General features: G+C 45.8%; 1 protein-coding gene across 3 annotated transcripts in view; it reads left to right on the top strand.

The window, feature by feature from the left end:
- Positions 1 to 18,987, top strand: part of Ubr2 (ubiquitin protein ligase E3 component n-recognin 2) — an 83,107-nt gene that overhangs the window by 3,100 nt on the left and 61,020 nt on the right. For all 3 annotated transcript variants that reach the window (XM_021185716.2, XM_021185715.2, XM_029471655.1), the window contains exons 2-5: positions 6,832 to 7,091; positions 14,535 to 14,613; positions 16,493 to 16,606; positions 18,745 to 18,875. In XM_021185716.2, the coding sequence (XP_021041375.1) occupies positions 6,832 to 7,091; positions 14,535 to 14,613; positions 16,493 to 16,606; positions 18,745 to 18,875 (584 nt within the window). The remainder of the gene's footprint in view (positions 1 to 6,831; positions 7,092 to 14,534; positions 14,614 to 16,492; positions 16,607 to 18,744; positions 18,876 to 18,987) is intronic.

Here is an 18,987-nt window from a genome sequence, read left to right as displayed (position 1 = left end):
ACTCACTTTGTAGACCAGGCTGGCCTCGAACTCAGAAATCCGCCTGCCTCTGCCTCCCGAGTGCTGGGATTAAAGGCGTGCGCCACCATGCCCGGCTTACTGTTGTAATTTTAGAGGGGACCAGTAAAGCCAGCTTCTGTCAGTCTTCTCCTTGGTAGAATGATTCAAGTACAATTGATTATTCCCGTATGTTCTTACTGGTGATTATCATGTAAGAACTACATGTATTGTTTTCTCCCAAGCATAAAAAGAAATCTAAGCTGTGTTTGGATGGTGAGCACTCTAGGGCCTGAGGCAGCGGGGTCACTTGGAAATTTCAGTCCAGCCTGTGCTGTATAGGGGACCCTTGTCACAGAGAGAGGGGGTTGAAAAGAAAAGAAATTTGGAGCTGGGTAGATGGCTCATTCAGGCACAGCAGTGTATGGCTGTGATCCCAGGAGAGCAGGAGACTGGAGGATTCCTGGGACTTGCTAGCAAGCTAGTCTGGCGGAATCAAGGAACCCTAGATTCTGTGAGCAACTTGTTTAAAATACGGCATCAAGCAATTGGGGAAGAACCTGATGCTCCCTCTTCCTCCTCAGGCGTGCGCGCACACGCACACACACACACACACACACACACACACAGAGCCAATGAGAGACTTCCAGATGTTCTGTCTATCTGTGGGTGTGTGAGGGATGAAGGACGTGGAGCTACCCGCATGTCAGGCTCTCTTGCCAAGGAGTCTATTCTTTCCTTCCATCTTTTCTGTGGACTCTGGGGATTAAACACAGGTTACCGGGCTTGCCAGGCCAGCTCCTTTAGCCAGTGGGCTCTTGCCTGCACTTCTTTCTTATAGACGGTTTGTGTAGCATTGTGTGTGTGTTGCTTCTTTCTAGCTTCCCTTTGTGAACGGTCTTAGTGAGGAACAGCGCACAGTGTGTGGTTCAGGGGTTGGGGAGCGGTCCTAGAGTTGGATGCTCATTTTCATCTCTCCTCAGATCTCTAAGCTGTGAACAACTGCTAATCTGCTGCTTTCCATCTCCATAGATTCACTTACTCTGACCATCATATCAGTGGGGCCACGCAGTGCGTTTTGTGATCGCCTCCCTTCTGTTCCCAGAGTTCATCAGTGTTGTAGGAGGCATCGACCTTTCACTCCTTTTTATCGCCAAGCAGTAGCCCCTTGTACAAACGGATATAGCACATCTTATCTGTTCACGAGTGGAGAGAGATTTGGGCTTGCTCTTTTGGATATCTGGAACGTGCTACTGTGAATATTTGTGTAGAGGTGTGTGTGCACACGCTTTGATTTCTCTTGGCCATGTCCCTGGGAGGGGAGCTGCTGGGTCATATGTTAATAATAACTCTTTTGAGGAACTGCCAGCCCATCTTCCAAAGTGGCTGCCGCATTTTATATTCAGTCAGCAGGGCAGGAGGGTTCGTGGTTTTCTGCATCCTGGCCAGCTCTTGTCTGCTGTCGATTGTTGCCATTATGGTCGGTGAGAAGTGCTGTCTTGTGATTGGCTTTACCTTTCTTACTTGTCATGAGCTTAGGGCCTATTTCCAAATATTTCTACCTATCAATGTAGCTTTCCTCCAGCTGTATACTCCATTTGGCCAGTAGGGTTTGCTGTTCTATAGCTAGCTAACTTGCACGTTGCATATAGCCTTGCTTGAAGGCTAGCCAGATGTGCTTGAAGGATGTGAGTTAATTGGCTGTAGAACACTTAGGAATAGTAATGAAGGAGGCCAGCCTCTGGGGACTCCTTTGTTTTTGTGTTTATATTTTTATAACTGCTCTCAATCCCAAGACTTTAACCTTTAATAAAAGGAAGGCTGGGAATGTCGTCCTAGCATATTTGCTCTGGTAGAATGAGATGGCGGTTTCTTTCCTTGATGGGGACTTCCAGGGTGGTAAATGTCTGTTACCCTAGTCCCTGTTTCCGAAATAAGGACAAATGAAAGCACAGCCAAGTTAGAAATCCCAGTGACATCTCACAGACCACTCAGATATAGGGGGCAGGGGAGAACTGATACAGAAAACTGATGGTTTATTATTTTGAGAAGTATATGAGCAATCACTATCAGAGACATCCTAAAATTTTCTTGCTTTATATAGTGATGCTAAGTTTAATCAGATTATGGTGTCTGTAATAGAGTTCAAATATGTTACATGGTTTTTAATTTTCCCACAGCTGTAGTAAACTTTTGTATTTGTTTAATTATTTGGGCAGTACTGGGTGCTGTACCCACAGCGTTATGTTCTGTAGTACTGAACTACGCCAGCCCCAGTTGTTTACTTTCTACAGATGGAGAACATATGTCAGCCTTTTTAGCTGGATTTTGAAATAATAGCATATAATAAAATGATATTTAAAATTAGATACTTGTCTTACTAATGGCATGTTTTGTGTAAGGATAATAGCCTAAACTTTTGTCTTTCCTCTAAGATTTATTTTTAATTTTTAGTTATGTATATGTATGTATATGTCTGTGTGTATATGTCCATGTGTGCTGGTGCCCTTAAGATGCCAAAAGAAGTCACCAGATCCCCTGGATCTAGAGTTACAGGTGGCTGTGAGCTGCCCCGTGAGACTGTCTCTGTGCCACAGTCCCTTCTCCAGTCCAAGCTTCTTTTGTGACCTTTCGGAGCAGACTTGATACACGTGCTGTGGAAGCCACAATTAGTAGTACAACACAATTTCTTCTAGGAACCATTTGTTCTTGATTACAGTGCTGTAGGAGGAAAGCTTCAGGAGAGCTCCAGCATCAAATAAGGAAAACTAAACTCTGTTCTTCACTCTTTTAAATAGGATCTTAAGTGGCACAGACTGACCTCCACTTCCTAAGGAGCTGAGGCTGACTTTGAACTGATAGTCCTGCCTCCACATCCAAAGTGCAGGGATTACAGGCTGTGCCCCCATCCCCTACCCATTTCACCATTACAGGCTGTGCCCCATCCCCTACCCATTTCACCATTACAGGCTGTGCCCCCATTACCCATTTCACCATTACAGGCTGTGCCCCCATCCCCTACCCATTTCACCATTACAGGCTGTGCCCCCATCCCCTACCCATTTCATCATTTTAAATTTAACCTTTTTTAGAAACTCATGTTCTCATTCTCTCTTGTGCTTTCTGTCTTATCATACTGGGGCTTGGATGCAGGGCCTTGCTCACTCCCAGCAAGGGCTCTAACCCTGAGCTATAGCCCCAGTTCTTTTCTTTTTTGAAAATCTATTTTTTCAAGACTTATTTCTGACAAGGCTTGGTACCACATGCCTTTAATCACAGCACTCAGGTAGTGGAGGCAGGAGGATCTCTGTGAGTTCCTAATCTACATAAGGAGTTCCAGGCTAGCCAAGGCTATAAAGTGAGACCCTGTTATCCCCCTCTAGTTTTTATTTTAAAAGGTGTGTCTGTCTGACTGGGTGTCTGTCTGTCCTACTGGGTGTCTGTCTGTGTGCATGGGTGTACTCCCATGAGGGCAGGTACCCGCAGCATGCAGAAGAGTGTTGGATCACTTAGAGCTGGAGTTATAGCTGGGTGCTAGGAGCCAAATCATGTCCCTGTGCCAGAACAGCACATGCATTTAACCTCTGACCTATCTCTCCAGCCACTGCATTTATTTTTTAAGTGAGTATGTTTGTTTGTATGGATGGATGCCATCATGCTTTGTTCTTCCACAGGAAAAATGCTTTTAAGTAAAACTTTTCCTAGTGTTGTCATTTAAATTGTATTCAGACTTTTTACTTTTTCATTCATAAAAAAAAAAAAAGTGCATAGGCTAATTTGATAATCCTTATTCTTATCTTTGCTTATCTGACAACGGGTAAGCAATTAGACGTTTCCCATCAGATACGACGATAAAGGTGCCATTTAGAACTCAGTGAGTCAGACGTGGTGGCGCATGCCTTTTATCCCAGCACTTGGGAGGCAGAGTGAGAGAATGTCTGAGAGTTCAAGGCCAGTCTGGTCTTACATAGTTGTTCCAGGACCGCCAGGGCTGTGCAGACAGACCCAATGTCAAGAAAACAAACAAACCCGTCAGTGAGTAAGACTGCGCTGTCCTTTAAGTGTGGAGCTTACAGTGAGAGTGAGAGTGTGTGTGTGAGTGTGTCCGTGTGTGTGTGTGTGCACGTGCTTCCTCACGTGTGTGTGTGTTCCTGCAAATACAACATCTTGATTTAGAGTTACTCTTTAAAAAGGGAGAATCCTAAGCTCTTGGGATTGCCTCCTAAGAAATACAACCATTTTAAAAATAATTTGTAGTCTCTTCCATCTTACATACCGTAAACATGAAAGCAGCGTTTGGAAAATTCACTTTTATATAAGCAGTAGAAACTCATTCTCTCAGTACCATTCCTTATGAATGTTAGATTTTTAGCAAAAGTTCTCTGGAACATGAGATTGACTAAAAAGCTAATATATGCCACTCATGAAATTTTTGTTTGTTTGTTTGTTTTGTTTTTCAAGATAGGGTTGCTCTGTGTACTAGACCTGGTTTTCCTGGAACTCCCTTTGTAGGGCGGGCTGACCTCGAACTCTCAGAGATCCACCTGGGTGCTGGGATTAAAGCCATGCACCCTAATCCCTGGCCTACCTCGTGAATATTTAAAATGTTATGGTGAGCAGGGTTGACGTTTCTGTAGATAATAGTTACGTGAAGGCCTTACATCCACTTCTCAATTTCTTCTTCTTGTGTGCGTATGGGCACTTTATCTACATGCCTGTGTACCCTGTGCATGTCTGGTGCCCTTGTTTAGAAGAGGGAGGGCATCATATCTCTTGGAACTGAAGTTACTGATGGCTTATGAGCTACCACATGGGTCCTGGGAACTGAGCCTGGATTCTCTGCAAGAGCAACAAGTGCTTTAACCTCTAAGCCAACTTCCAGCTCTGTACACAGACTTCCTCTGGTGCTAGCTTTCATCATAGTCCCTTGAATTCTTGGTCTTCCTGCTTCTACCCCTGGTGTTCTGGGGTTACAGGCACACGTCAACCATGCCTGACTTGACTAGGAATCTTTTTTCTTTTTGGCCTTTCTTTTTTTCAAGATTTATTTATTTTATATATATATGAGTACACTGTCACTGTCCTCAGACACACCAGAAGAGGGCATTGGATCCCATTACAGATGGCTGTGAGCCACCATGTGGTTGCTGCAAATTGAACTCAGGACCTCTGGAAGAGCAGTCAGTGCTCTTAACCACTGAGCCATCTCTCCAGCCCTCTTTTTTGGCTTTTTTTTTTTTTTTTTGAGACAGGGTTTCTCTGCTTTTTGGCTTTTTAAGACAGGGTTCCCTGTGTAGCCCTGGCTGTCCTGCAACTCACTCTGTAGATCAGGCTGGCCTCAAAATCAGATCCACCTGCCTCTGCTTCTCAAGTTCTTGGACTAAAGTTATGTGCCACCACTGCCCAGCAAATAGTCTTTTTAGCAAGATTGCAACCTAAGTAAATGCTGGGTCTGAGAGTTGTGTTAGCAGTTCAGGTAACTGTGTTTTAATAGAGTGGCTCATTTAATCTCACGTTTTGAGGTTCATAATCTTTTTCTTGCTTAGAGGCAACATGACAGACACAAAGACATTTACGAGAACAATGAACACATGGGCAGAGGGCAGGCATGCAGGGCAGGAGGCAGGGAAAGGAGTGGGTTTAGACTTAGAGGCTTACCTGACCCGCTGCAGGCCTAAGCCCACCCCCACCCCACCCACACACACACTTTCTTTCTGTGTATAAGTACAATGGGATTGTAGACCTATTTGCAGTCATTCACTGGTGCTCAGGGTTTTAAACCTGGCAATCGGGGAAGGGAGTTGGGAAATGGACCTAGAATACACCTTGCAGGAGGCCAAGCAAGTGCACTTGGAGAGGATGGGTAAGGGATTTTGTAGTAGATGAGAGGATGCCTGACTGATGGCGGAACAGAGCCTTAGATGCTAAGCGAAGCAGAAGAGGGATCTTCACAGACTTGGACGGCAGTGGGAAGATCGCAAGCTCAGTTTCGGGCATTTTGACTTGGTACCTGTGAGGTACCCAGTTATATAAGAGCTGGAAGCAAAAGTTGAGACACAGAAAAGGGAGGTGTTTGTTTTGTTTTGTTGTTTTCAATTTGTATCTAGTGGGGAGAGCCAAGAGGAAAGGATTTATAAGGAGAAGTTGGTCAGAGAAAGAAGTCATAGTCCATAGGCCAGGTTCTGGTGAGACCATATACATGTGTATGCGAGTGCCACACACACACATACACACACACACACCCCTATTCATCTACCCCTGACAACAAATCCCTGTCACAATTTGAGCAGAGCATTAGACTTCAAATGAACATAGCAGCTGGGGTTTGAATAAGGTGAGTGTGAGTGGGTGTGTGGGGTGGTGTGATGTAGGGAGCACATATGTTAAGGCAGAGGGACAACCAAGTGAAGTCTGTTTTCTCCTTCTACCTTTATGAGGGTCCTGGGATTGAAATAAGTCATCCGGCAAGCACCCGTTCAACCATCTTGCTGGCCCAGATTAAATTTTTTTTTTTGTTTTGTTTTTTTGGTTTTTTGAGACAGGGTTTCTCTGTATAGCCCTGGCTGTCCTGGCACTCACTTTGTAGACCAGGCTGGCCTCGAACTCAGAAATCCGCCTGCCTCTGCCTCCCGAGTGCTGAGATTAAAGGCATGCGCCACCACGCCCAGCCTCAGATTAAATTTTAATGTACAACAGCATAAGCAAACTATGATTTTTAGTAATAGTAGTAGTAGTAAGTTTTTTTTTTTTTTTAACCCAAAATGACGTTTTGTATACTTACTGAAGCCAACAGTTAGTTGACTTAATTTAAAACCTTGTTTTCTTTTTCTGAAGAGATGGCTGCAAGCAACTGACCTCAGCAGAGAAGTGTACCAGCATTTGGCCCACTGTGTGCCCAAAATCTACTGCCGGGGCCCTAACCCCTTCCCTCAGAAGGAAGACACGCTGGCACAGCACATCCTGCTGGGACCCATGGAGTGGTACATCTGCGCCGAAGACCCTGCGCTGGGCTTTCCAAAGCTCGAGCAGGCAAACAAGCCTTCTCACCTCTGTGGCCGAGTGTTTAAAGTGGGGGAACCTACATACTCCTGCAGGTAAAAGACTACAGTTCTCCTGTACAACCGCAAACTTTTATTTCTAGATTATAAAACCTATGCATTTCAAAGTCCACAGTTTAATAAACTAATTGGGAAACAAATATTCACGAAATGATTCCCCAGTTCAACAAACAGCCTGTCATCAGCACGGGAGAAACCCAACCGTCTCCGTGCTAGCTGCAGTTCCTTCGTGACCCTTCCCGATGCATGGCGTTCACAGTGATCCTTTCTGAGGTGGCCATTGTTCTAGAACTGGCTGTGGAGCCTCGTCACCTAGCGCCTTTGTTGCTTTCCTATCCCTTGATTACCTTTGGGTGGTTCTGTCCTTTCTGGCACGGTGAGGTGACCACAGCTTTCTGTATTTGCTGCGACCTATATGGAGAACCAGCTATGTATCCAAAGAGTTTCTTCTTAATTGGGAGTGGTAGAAAGTAGGATATGTTGACTGCATGGGCTTACTGATACAAGATGGCCTTAAAAGATTGGTGAAATTGAATCTGAGAGAGCAGGCGGAGAGTAACATGCCCTGACCTGTCTGACTTTCCATTGTGATTATCACCGTTAACACTTTTGTCTGTCCAGAAATTCTCTATGCATGGTAGGTATCATGTGTGCATGTACACGTACAGACTATCTTAACCATAAGTATGCACACATACACACAAAATGGGCTGGTGAGGGAGCTTAGTGGGTAGAGCCTCAGGACCAGATTTGATGATTTGATGCCAGAGACCACTGGTAGAAGGAGAGACCTCCACACATACTCCATGGCACCCAAAAGCCTATACACATGTGTCCATGCACACAAAATGGACAACTGTAATGAAAATAAACATAGAAGCCGGATGTGGTGGTACACGCCTCTGATATCCGCATTCCGAGTCAGAGACCGGCATAGCTCTGACATTGAAGCCAGCCTGGTCTACATAGTAGGTTCCAGGATAGCCAGGGCTACACAGATCTTGTCTCAAAAGAAAGAAAAGATATATGTATGCAGATGTAAAGTTTCTGTTTGACAGAAACTTAGCATCTTTCCATTCAGTTCTTATATATGGCTAGATACTACTCCACTGTGCAGACATACTGTTGATAGAGGCCCTGTTTAACTTTTAAAAAGCATTTTCTTGTAAAATTCAAATTAAGCTAATTAAGGTGTCTGGGTTCCCATGTTAGTTTCCCCTTACTAGCGTGGTCAGAATATCAATTCTAATTGTACCAACCAGTGAAGCACTATTAGATTGAATTCTTTAGTGTTATAAAGATCTCTTTGTGTGGACTGCTGATGCGTAGAGAGCAGGTCTGGTTCAACCTTGTGATTTGTGAATATGGAAGCTGTGTTTCAATGGGTCTCTCAGTGTCCATTATACCCAAAAGATACAAGGCCAGTCACACATTTGTATGCTGTACAAGTCTAAAGTCTTGAGTATGATCCCCTGGCTTTATTTGATTTATTTTCCCATAATCTTGACACTTTTGAAGACTACAAACTAGTTCTTTTGAGAATGTCCTTCCAGTTGGGTTCATCGAGTACATGATCTTTGCACCTTTGGCCAGATTGCCACAGAGAGGGGGAATCTGACCCTGCCATGGCCTGTGGTCCCATTGATCACCTGGATATGCTGCTGTCTCTACTGTGAGGTCACTTCCCCCATGTGGTCAAGAGTCCTGTGGGAAAGCACTTTGGTTCTGTAGCTGTCTTTTTCTCTATACAGTTTGAGCTTCCTTGTTTTTTAATATTTGTGCAGCTCTAGAACTTGAACATGAGATGTACTGACGTGTGGCTGTCGGTGTGGTGCCGATTGTTTTTATTTGCGCCCTTGTCCTCGCCTCCCGCAGTAGGACCCTTCCACACCATCAGCTCTTTTTATACAGTTCGTGTTGACATAAGTGCTTCCTCAGTTTCTGGCACAAGATGCCACCCTGGCATCTCAGATTTCTCCCCGCCTGCCTCGAAATCAACCATTTTCCCAAGAAACTGGTTTTTTTTAGTAGAGATAGTATTTGGAAATAGCACAATGGCCAGGTGGCAGGTGTGCCTATTGCTTTGGGGTGTCCAGTACTTCTGTACCCTCTCCTAGGGCTTCATTTTATCTCTGTCCAAGCACTGAAAGTAGATATCCGGGGTCAGGCTCCAGTGATTTCCTACTTCTAACCAACCCATCTGGGTTCTTTTGAGGTTGTATAGTTCCCTGCTCTGACAGGAGGAACATGAGTCCATCATTTTGCGGTGTGCGGCCATTGCGTGGCTCTTGCCACCCAGCTGTGTGTGATCACCCTTCTTACCTTGTGCAGGGACACAGCCTCGCCTTCCTTGTATCTCTGCTGAACATCTGTCCTGACCAGAACTCTAAAGCCCCCTGGTTCTCTGCCTGCTGGAGCAAGGGTCTTTGTGTGGTGCTCTCTATTGCAGGGCAGTGTAGGAAGCCTGCAAGCCCCGCCCGAGCCTTAATGAGGGGCTGATGTCACATCGTCTGCTGTCCTTAGGACACCTTACAACAGAGCGTTTGCTAGGATGGCTGGCATGACGGTGTCTGGGAGCCCTAAACTCCCAAACTTCATGGCTCAGTCCATGAAGCTTCATACCTCATCACTACCAGTCTGGTGCTGAAGACCTGGATAATTCCCAGAGAGTCCATCTGAGTGGAGGATGGCGGCTGCAGCAGGGATAGAGATACTCATTCAGCATGGAGTGTGGGACGGGGCATTGGTCGCACTGCACTCAGCCAGGGAGCAGAGAGATGGATGCTGCTCTGCCTGCTTCTCCCTTTGTTCAGTCAGGACCCCAGCCCGCAGGCTCGTGATGGGTGATCAGGATGGGTCTTCCCACTTCCTTTAAACCTCTCTGGAAGCATCCTCATAGATATATCCAAAGATGCATGTCTACTGTGATTTCTAAATCCAGTCTCATTGATGATGAGAATGGCCAGGAAGTTTCCACCCCACACTCATCCTTGAGCACACAGGAAGCTATTTTATCTCCGATGTGCTTGTGTTGTCTGTAGCCCTGGGCTGTCCTTGGCTGACCTTGGGGTCCCTTCCCTTAGTTACTGCCCCTTGGGCTGCCTAGTGTTCAACCTCTCTGTACTACATCTCATCGCACTTGGTCTCAGTGGCCACCATGGTAGGAGAGCTACATTACTCTATACACCAACACAAGCCAGTCAGGTGGAATCACATTTAGTCCTCTGAAGTAATGCCCTTCAGGAACCCAAGGGGCAGTGAGTTACTTCCCTACAATCATTAAGCTTAAAACTGGGCTGGAGAGATGGCTCCGCAGTTAAGACCAGTGACTGCTCTTCCAGGGGTCCTGAGTTGAATTCCCAGCAACCACATGGTGGCTCACAACCATCTGTAATGGGATCTGATGCCCTCTTCTGCTGTGTCTAAAGAGAGCGACAGTGTACTCACATACAATAAAATAAATAAATCTTTAAAATAATAAATAAGTAAAGTTTAAAACTACATCCAATGTAGAGGAAAACTCTGATTCAGTTTCCGTTTCTCCTGTTATATTCTCATAATACAGATGCCAAAATATGTGGAGATCATCCATCCCCATCACACACACACATACACACCCTCCAGCCCCCCCACCCCCCGTGAGTGTAGGCAGTCAGTTTTAAAGATAGGTTGAAGCTTCAGTTCTACAGGACTGCCCCCTCCCGCTCTATCTCAAATGATTATAACAATTCTGAACCCCTAGTGTTCAGGAGGATCGCTTAAGAGTCCTGGGACTCTCTCCTTGGGTTTGATTAATTTGCCGCATGGAATTGTATTTCTTGAGCTACTATAAATCATGTTGCAAAGAATACAGATAGAATGATGTGCAGGGCAGGATATGGAAGGCAGGGTGTGTCTGTGCCTCCCTTGGGAGCTCAGCATCCTGTAAGCTCTCTGTGCTGCAGCCTTTTTGGGTTTCACGGAATGGCCGCGAAGCTCAAACAACAGAAAGGGTGAGACCCAGTGCTAACACTAGGCTGAGGGGTAAACCCAGCAAAGTCTGTCTATGGCCTCTTCTCAGCCTCTGCAGCATTTCCTCGAGGTGCTGTGGGGCAGGAACTCTTCTGGAATCTCCATTAGGGTCCACTTAGCTACTCTCAAGTTTCTTTATGGCTATCTTCAGGACAGAAAGGCTGGGATGAGTGTCCTTCCAGTTCTGGTGACCTGGCTTAGAAGGGAAAACAGGTTTGGCAGGAGAAGGTCAGAAGGAGTTTGTTTTCTGAGGCCTGAGGCACCTCCGTGTTATTCCAGCCACTAGGAAGGCACAGGCGGGGAACATGTGTGTCATATCACACCAGGCCTCTGACTACAAAGCCCTTGTTCATTCTTGCCTGCCTTTTATTCTCACATGCCAGTGTGTTAGTTGTTGTTTCACTCATATTTAATAAAATGTGGGAAAATGGGCTAGTGTCTTGTTTTTTCAGCTAAATTCAGATGTGTAGACGTGTACTTTTTTGTTAAAAATATATCATGGAGGCTGGAGAGCAGCTCAGCAGTTACGAGCACTGTCTGCTGAGGACTCAAGTTCCCTTCCCAGCATCCATGTTGGTCTGCTTGAAACCACTTGTAACCCCAGTTCCAGGGAGGCTAACTCACCTCTGTCCTATGCAGGCTATACCCACATTTAGATACACAGAAATACATATAATTGGATACTAAAAATAAGTATTGGAAAACATGTGATATGCTGGTGATGGCTCAGCAGGAGTGGGTCTTTGTCATCAAGCCTTAACCCAAGTCAGATCCTCGAGACCACGTGATGGAAAGAGAGGACTGACAGCTGCAGGTCATCTCTGACCTCTGAATGTGCACTGTGGTACATAGGCTTGCTCACTCACACACACACACACACACACTCACGCTCACACACCTATAAATAAAAAAGTATTTTTGAGTATTCTTCTTTTGATTTAATGGATTATTTCTTGTGACCACTGAAACTCAGAAGTGTGGCCTGCTATTTGGAACTGTCATCCCTAGTAAAGGCTGGGGAGTTTCTGAGATGGAGAAAGCAAAGACCTCGATACGGTTGCCTAGGTTGTCACCCCCAGAGAAAGAACTGTGGGGTAAGAATCCCAAAGTACGAGATCTTGATGAATTTTACTGCAGAGAGAAGCGGGGCATGCCAGCCTCCTGAGAGCTGTGCTGCTGGAGTTTGGGACCCCTGTCTTATGGACACACTAGGTGGAGGAGAGGAAGGCGTTAAGGTGGCCCATTCTAAGACAGGTTCACTCTGTCTGTCCCTACATGGGGTTTCCAGGTGTGTCAGATGCATGATGGGAACAGCTAGTTTGCAAGGCTGGCCATCAGCACAGCTGGCCACGCTGTGTCCAGCCCCTGTGGGCGGTGCTGTGGGCTAATGTTGCAGCCGCCACAGGATGGCCTGCTGTAACATAGCTCTGAGGTTGCATCAGCAGCCAGGCTCCATGCAGTTTGACCCTTAGTGGAAAAGCAAGTTGTCTTGTGGTACTGCCCTCTTTTACCACAAAGTACGTGCAAAGGTTACTACATAGCACGCTTGGGCTGTGGAAAGAGATGTTGGTAACTCAGCAAGATGGACTTGTCCTGAGCTCACATCCCCTGTTATCCCAAACTGGGCTGCCCTGTGAGTCCTGTTTCCCAGCTGCAGATGTGAAACGTGTCTAGTGCCTCAGGCAGAGCAACAAACATTGTCAGCTCCCAGGGCTACTGCTGAGAGTGCTGGGACAGTACAAAGGTGACATTTTGCTGCTCACTCTGTTCCTTTTTTATTTTATGTATATGACTACACACTTTAGCTGTGCAGATAGTTGTGAGCCTTCATCTTGTTGTTGGGAATTGAATTTAGGACCTCTGCTCTCTCCAGTCGGCCCCATTTGCTCCAGCCCAAAGATTTATTTATTATAAATATGTACACCGTAGCTGTCTTCAGACACAGAAGAGGGCATCGGATCTCATTACGGGTGGTTGTGAGCCACCATGTGGTTGCTGGGATTTGAACTCAGGACCTTTGGAAGAGCAGTCAGTGCTCTTACCCGCTGAGCCATCTCTCCAGCCCCACTGTTTCTTTAGTAGTGCTGCTAGTTGTATGTTTCCAGTTCTTGTTCAGTAGCATTTACTTGTCAACCAGCTACTCCTGAAAGTGTTCTTCAGATTAGGTATAGAAAACCCTGCCATTCTGGGTTTGCAGCCTCAAATATTCCCTCTGCCTTAGAACATGAGGCATCTATGTCTCATAGGAACATTTGCTGCCCCATTCTTTGGGAAATTTTTATTTATTTATTTAACTATAGACAAGCAAACCAGCAAACTGTCATAGCTGTCTTGATTATTATGGATACTAAACATAATTGCCTTTATGCACTAGAGGTGAGACTGAGAGAAACCCATCCAAACGGGGAAATCCAGAAGAGATAGTTATGAATCTAAGAACACCAAGGAGCCAAATAATGAAAACCTTTCATCCCAACACTTGGGAGGCAGAAGTGGTCAGATCTCTGTGAGTTCAAAGCCAGCCTGGTCTACGTAGTGAGTGCCAGGGCTGTACAGAGAGACCTTGTCTCAGAATAAAGGAAACAGCAACATCAGCACTCTGTGGCCTTCACTTTAGATGCAACTCCCAACAAACACTTGCTAACTCTGACTTAGGGGGTTGCTTAGCTTCCGGGGTCAGTGTTCCTGAACCTGTGGAGCAATGGACCATTCCAGTCACATGTGCGCTCACTGGCTCCTTGCACGCCCCAGTGTGAAGCGAAACCTTTGTGCTGATTGCATTGAGCGAAGATCCAACAGATTTTTGGGGAGTGGCATCTGCTATTTTGGCACTGGTAGAATCCTTGTTGTTGTTGTTATAGGTATTTAATAACTCTTCTTAGTTCTTACGATGACCTGGCCAGCCCCCTCCCCCCCCCCCCGGAATCAAGTCAAAGTCATATTGATTTAATTAGCTTTAGCACAATTACTGGATAGTTTATTCCTAAACTGGTTCTCTATGCTAGGTTGGCTGTTTCTCAGCTTCGCTGCCTAAGATACTTGCTGTTTGCTCCATCAGTCTATCCTGGGCATTTCTCTTGGCCACATGCTCCTGGTATCCCGTCTAATGGAGACCTCCTACTCTCCTGTCTTCTCTCTCCTCCTTCTCCCTGTCTTCCTGGTCCCTACCTGCAACCCTCAGCCTGGTAACCAAAGCCCCATCTACCTCTATTCTCCCCATTAACTGGCTGTAGGCACTTTTATTTAACCAGTCAGAGAAGATTGGCAAGCAAGCTTTACACATCACTTGGTGTCCATGAGAATGTGCTTGTCTGGACTGCAACCAGATCCTGGGGGCCAGTGTTTAGCACTCACATACATAGCAGCACCAGGCCAACCCCCAGCAGATTCTGAGGTTGCAGGAGAATGTATTAATTTTTGACTCTCTGATTTATTCATGCTCTCTCTTTTCTTTTCTTAACTCCACAGAGACTGTGCAGTTGACCCCACCTGTGTTTTATGCATGCAGTGCTTCTTGGGAAGTGTCCATAGAGACCATCGATATAGGGTCAGTAACATTGAAATGGCAACCGCACGCGGTATTGACTTCTATACTAATTCTGTCTCATTTTAAGCTTTAATGGATGTGAGGGCAAGCTGGCTGCAATGTCTGTCACCCCGTTGATCCCAGCTTGGTTTAGCTGATCTGTGGCCAGGTGGCTTTCCCCTTCTCCCTCACGGTTCTGTTTGGGTTCCCTCCTCAAGCTACACGCTCGGTTAAGAACAGAGACCTCCCCAAATGTACGACCGGTCTTGAGGGTATGCCAGGAGCGGACCCCCTCGCTAGAACCTCCAAACCAGACCTCATTTTAAAGCCTAAATATATAACAGTAAAGGGGAGAAGATAGTTTCCCCTTGTGGGATTTTAGTTTTGTTTTTAGGAAATGTAGCTGGGTAGTAGATGTGCATGAACTGGGCAAAGCCCTGGGTTCTCCCGAAGGGGAGCAGAGGTCAGCATAGAAAGATGGGACGATAGCCAAACGTGGTGGCTCACGCCTTTAATCCCAGCACTTGGGAGGCAGAGGCAGGCAAATTTCTGAGTTAGAGGCCAGGCTGGTCTACAAAGTGAGTTCCAGGACAGCCAGGGCTACACAGAGAAACCCTGTCTCGGAAAAAAAAAAAAATGCCTATGCTGCTTAGAACTCGAAGAGTTAAGAAAGATAACCCAGAAATCAGGCTTCCACATCAGCGTCAACCAGTTTGATCTGATATTTTAAATGATAAATCGAAGCCTGTGGTGATGGATCATTCAGGGCCACCTCCAGCACCTGAGACTCTGGATAGTTTTATTATGGGCAGATGATCCTGCCCTGCCCTTCTTCCTCTACTAGGAATGGGAGCTGGGGCAGCAGGACTCAGACAGTAAGGGACAGTTGTTAAAAAGAACCCCTGCTCTCAGGGGAAGAAAAAATGGTGGAAGGAGCCCTAGTCCTGTTCTTAATTAGGGAGCTACTGGGTCAGGGCCTTTCCACCAGTTTATTTTTGTTCACTCTAGCCTGGTGTCAATGATAATAGGAAAAGAAAAGGGGCCATATATAAAATCAGTTGTCTTATTCTCATAGACCAGGGACCAGGGAGAGGCACCCCAGGTCCCTTCAGCATCTTGGGCTGGTGTTTCGTACAGAGCATGTGTGAACAGCCAGAGCAGGGCTGCCTACCCGTTTGTGTCTTGGCCCACATCTGCATCTCCTGAGAATAAGTGGAGTGTGCAGTCTGGCGTTGATGGTGCTCTAATACAGAGCACACAAATGCTTACTTTGGGCAGAATAGAATAGAATTTATTCTAAAATTTGGTACACTTGATTTTGCCCGTCCCTGACGCTTTTTTGATTTTGTTGGTGATGGTGGTTTGGGTGGCACTTTTTTTAACAGCAGAATTTCTGGTGTGCCACCGACTAGCCTGTAGGGTCTGTCTTGCCAGCCTTAGTAACTAGTTACTTAGCTTAAGAAACTGTGACTAATTAATGAAGTCTCCAGGTGCTAACAAAGTTTCAACAGTGAGTGCTTTTTATCAACTCTTTTAAAGAACAGATTTTTAGGAGCTGTTAAAGAGGGGGAAAAACCTGTTCCCTTAACCTGCTGTGGTATGGTATCATTAGCAGAGACAACAGTGCTCCCAAGGGAAGTCCCAGGGAACCTCTGCAGTCTCATTAAGAAAGGCAGTCTCTGAAATATCTGGACTTTTCCCCACTGTAGCAAAGTAGCTCTTTTTCATTTGAAATCACTTACTGACTAGGAAATACTGATGAGCCCCCTTTTATTTGATACTTTTCCCCTCCAAAGCAGAGAAACACTTAAGCAGCTTTCTGTCCTTAGCACTTGGCATTCTTATTTATCATGGATAACCCAGTGAGCGCTTACCAGGTACCATCTTCTTTTTCTTCAAGATGACCACATCGGGAGGAGGGGGCTTCTGTGACTGTGGTGACACAGAGGCGTGGAAAGAGGGACCTTACTGCCAGAAGCACAAGCTCAGCAGCTCTGAAGTCGTGGAGGAGGAGGTAAAGATGCCCCAGAATTGTCACCCGTGCGCGTGCCCGGAGGCCGGAAGCTAATGCTGGCTGTCTTCTTCTGTTGCTTCCACCTTACTTTCTGGGACAGGGTCTGCTAAGCAGCTGATCATTGAGCCCCAGGGAATCCTGTCTCCTCCCTGATGAGGGATTCTGTTCCATAGAGAACCCTGCCTACTGTTCTAGGCCCAGCTTTTATTTCAGATACTAGGGCTAACTTAGATCCTCATGTGTAGCGTGTAATTATTTAAAAAACAACAACAACAACAACCAAACAATCCATGCTATTGCCAGCTAGGCTCTGATGGTCTTGGCCTATTCCCTGCCCAATACTTATCCAGAGACCAAGACCACATGTTTCCCCCTAGCCAACCCTCTCACACAAACACCAGCTCTGCCTCTCGAGCTCCGAGATCGCTCTTTTGACCCCGCGGCCAGCTGCTGCCAAACTGCCCTGCATTCCGACATTTCCGTGGCTAGCTGGGGCACACTCTCGCCAGCCCATGCTCTGCTGCACCTCTCCCCTGGAGCTCAGTCCTTGACCGATCTTCCCGTCCCAGAGCCTGGCCGAATTCCACCCCAGCTATGTTCTTTCCCTCCGGCCCACCTGAGTTGCGGCAAATGGAAAACACCAGACAATCTCAGTTTAGAATCAACAGATAACACAATGCTGGGCATGGAATCTATTGTCCTAAACTCGTCCATTATTCTTTGTTAGAAATCTTCTGGTGGCGCCACCAGATCCAGCAGCCCCCTGTCTACATGTCACCTCCTTTCACTCTGGCCTCACCATCCAAAAAGACCGTTCCTTCCTCCTGTGTCCGTCTTCCTCTCTAGGACCCGGAAGGCCCACCTCCTCCTCCCTCAGCGATTGGCTTCTTGTCGTCTTTATTACCAATCAATTAATTAGGGGAAGATTCTGCTTTACTCATGTCCAAGGCTAGCTAGACTAGCCTTCAGCTTCAGCAAGAGACCCTGCCTCAAAAAAGGTAGAAAGTGATAGAAAAAAGACACCTGACATCAGCTCTGGCCCTCCGTACATGTGTACACATGTGCTTGCATACCCACTTACATACATATGCCACACACACATATGCATACAAAAGAATAAGAGTCAAATAATATGGGTAAAAAGAACAGAATAGTGTTTTGTCATGCAAAAGTGATGTGAAATCTAAACTTTTATTATTCATAAATATTTTTAATAGTCATACTTCATTGTTTTAAAGATATGTGTGTATGTAAATATATATACATATATATCTCACCAGACTGTCTCTGACCCGCCAGCTTCCAAATAATGACACAGAGACTTAGATTTAGATTTGTTTATTTATGAAACGTTCAGATTGAGCGGGCAGTGGTGACACATTCCTTTAATCTCAGCACTTGGGCGGTAGAGGCAGGCGGATTTCTAAGTTCAAGGCCAGCCTGGTCTACAGAGTGAGTTCCAGGACAGCCAAGGCTACACAGAGAAACCCTGTCTCAAAAACCAGGAAAAATAGAAAAAAGAAAAGTTCGGACCGTATATCTCAGACTTTTCCCCAGTTAGCATATATACTTAATTAATCTGTTTATTCTGATTTACGTTCTCCAGTGTAAATTTGATAGCTGATCACCTTTCCTTCTTTTGTAGGGTTATTTTATGTTTTGTCTTTTGTTTGCATTTGTGTATGTGCATCTGCACACATGCATACCAGGCAGTCATGTGTGAAAGTCAGAGCGCCTTGCAGGAGTTGGTTCTCTTTGTCCACCGTGTAGGCCTCAGGGATGGAACTCAGATGCTTAGGCTCAACCAGACCTTTTCTCAGTTCTGCCACTTGCAGCTTCCCACAGCATGCTGGAAAGGTGGTTTGATGTTAGTAGTTAGAGACTCCTGGGCGCCGTTCCAGATTGTTCAGTTACACTTACTGGGCGTTTGAGTGTCTGGGTAGAACGACTCAGCTGATTTAAAATTGAGATCACTGAAAGAAAACATTTTAGGAAGTTTAATTTTGTATATTGTTACTCATACAGGATTAAGTTCATTAAGAAACAGCCCTGTCAGCCTTCTTGTGTTTGGGAGTTGAAGCTGGAAGGCAGAAGAGGGCAGTGTGCGCTAATGGGTTGTGTCTTCTGCTCTCCCTCAGGATCCTCTTGTGCATCTATCAGAAGATGTGATCGCCAGAACGTACAACATTTTTGCTATTATGTTTCGATATGCAGTAGATATACTGACCTGGGAAAAAGAAAGTGAATTGCCTGAAGACTTGGAAGTGGCGTGAGTACTGCCCGTTCCTTAGATGTGGGGCACTAAACTTTAGCATCTTTCCCACAGCAAGGAAAAGATGTGGTCTTTCATTTTAAAAGTATTACTTTTTTTTTTTTTTTTT

Source organism: Mus caroli, chromosome 17 (genome assembly GCF_900094665.2).
Source record: "Mus caroli chromosome 17, CAROLI_EIJ_v1.1, whole genome shotgun sequence".
Lineage (NCBI taxonomy): Eukaryota > Metazoa > Chordata > Mammalia > Rodentia > Muridae > Mus > Mus caroli.
The sequence above is the reverse complement of the archived record's forward strand: the minus strand, read 5'-3'. Positions and strand labels throughout refer to the sequence as shown.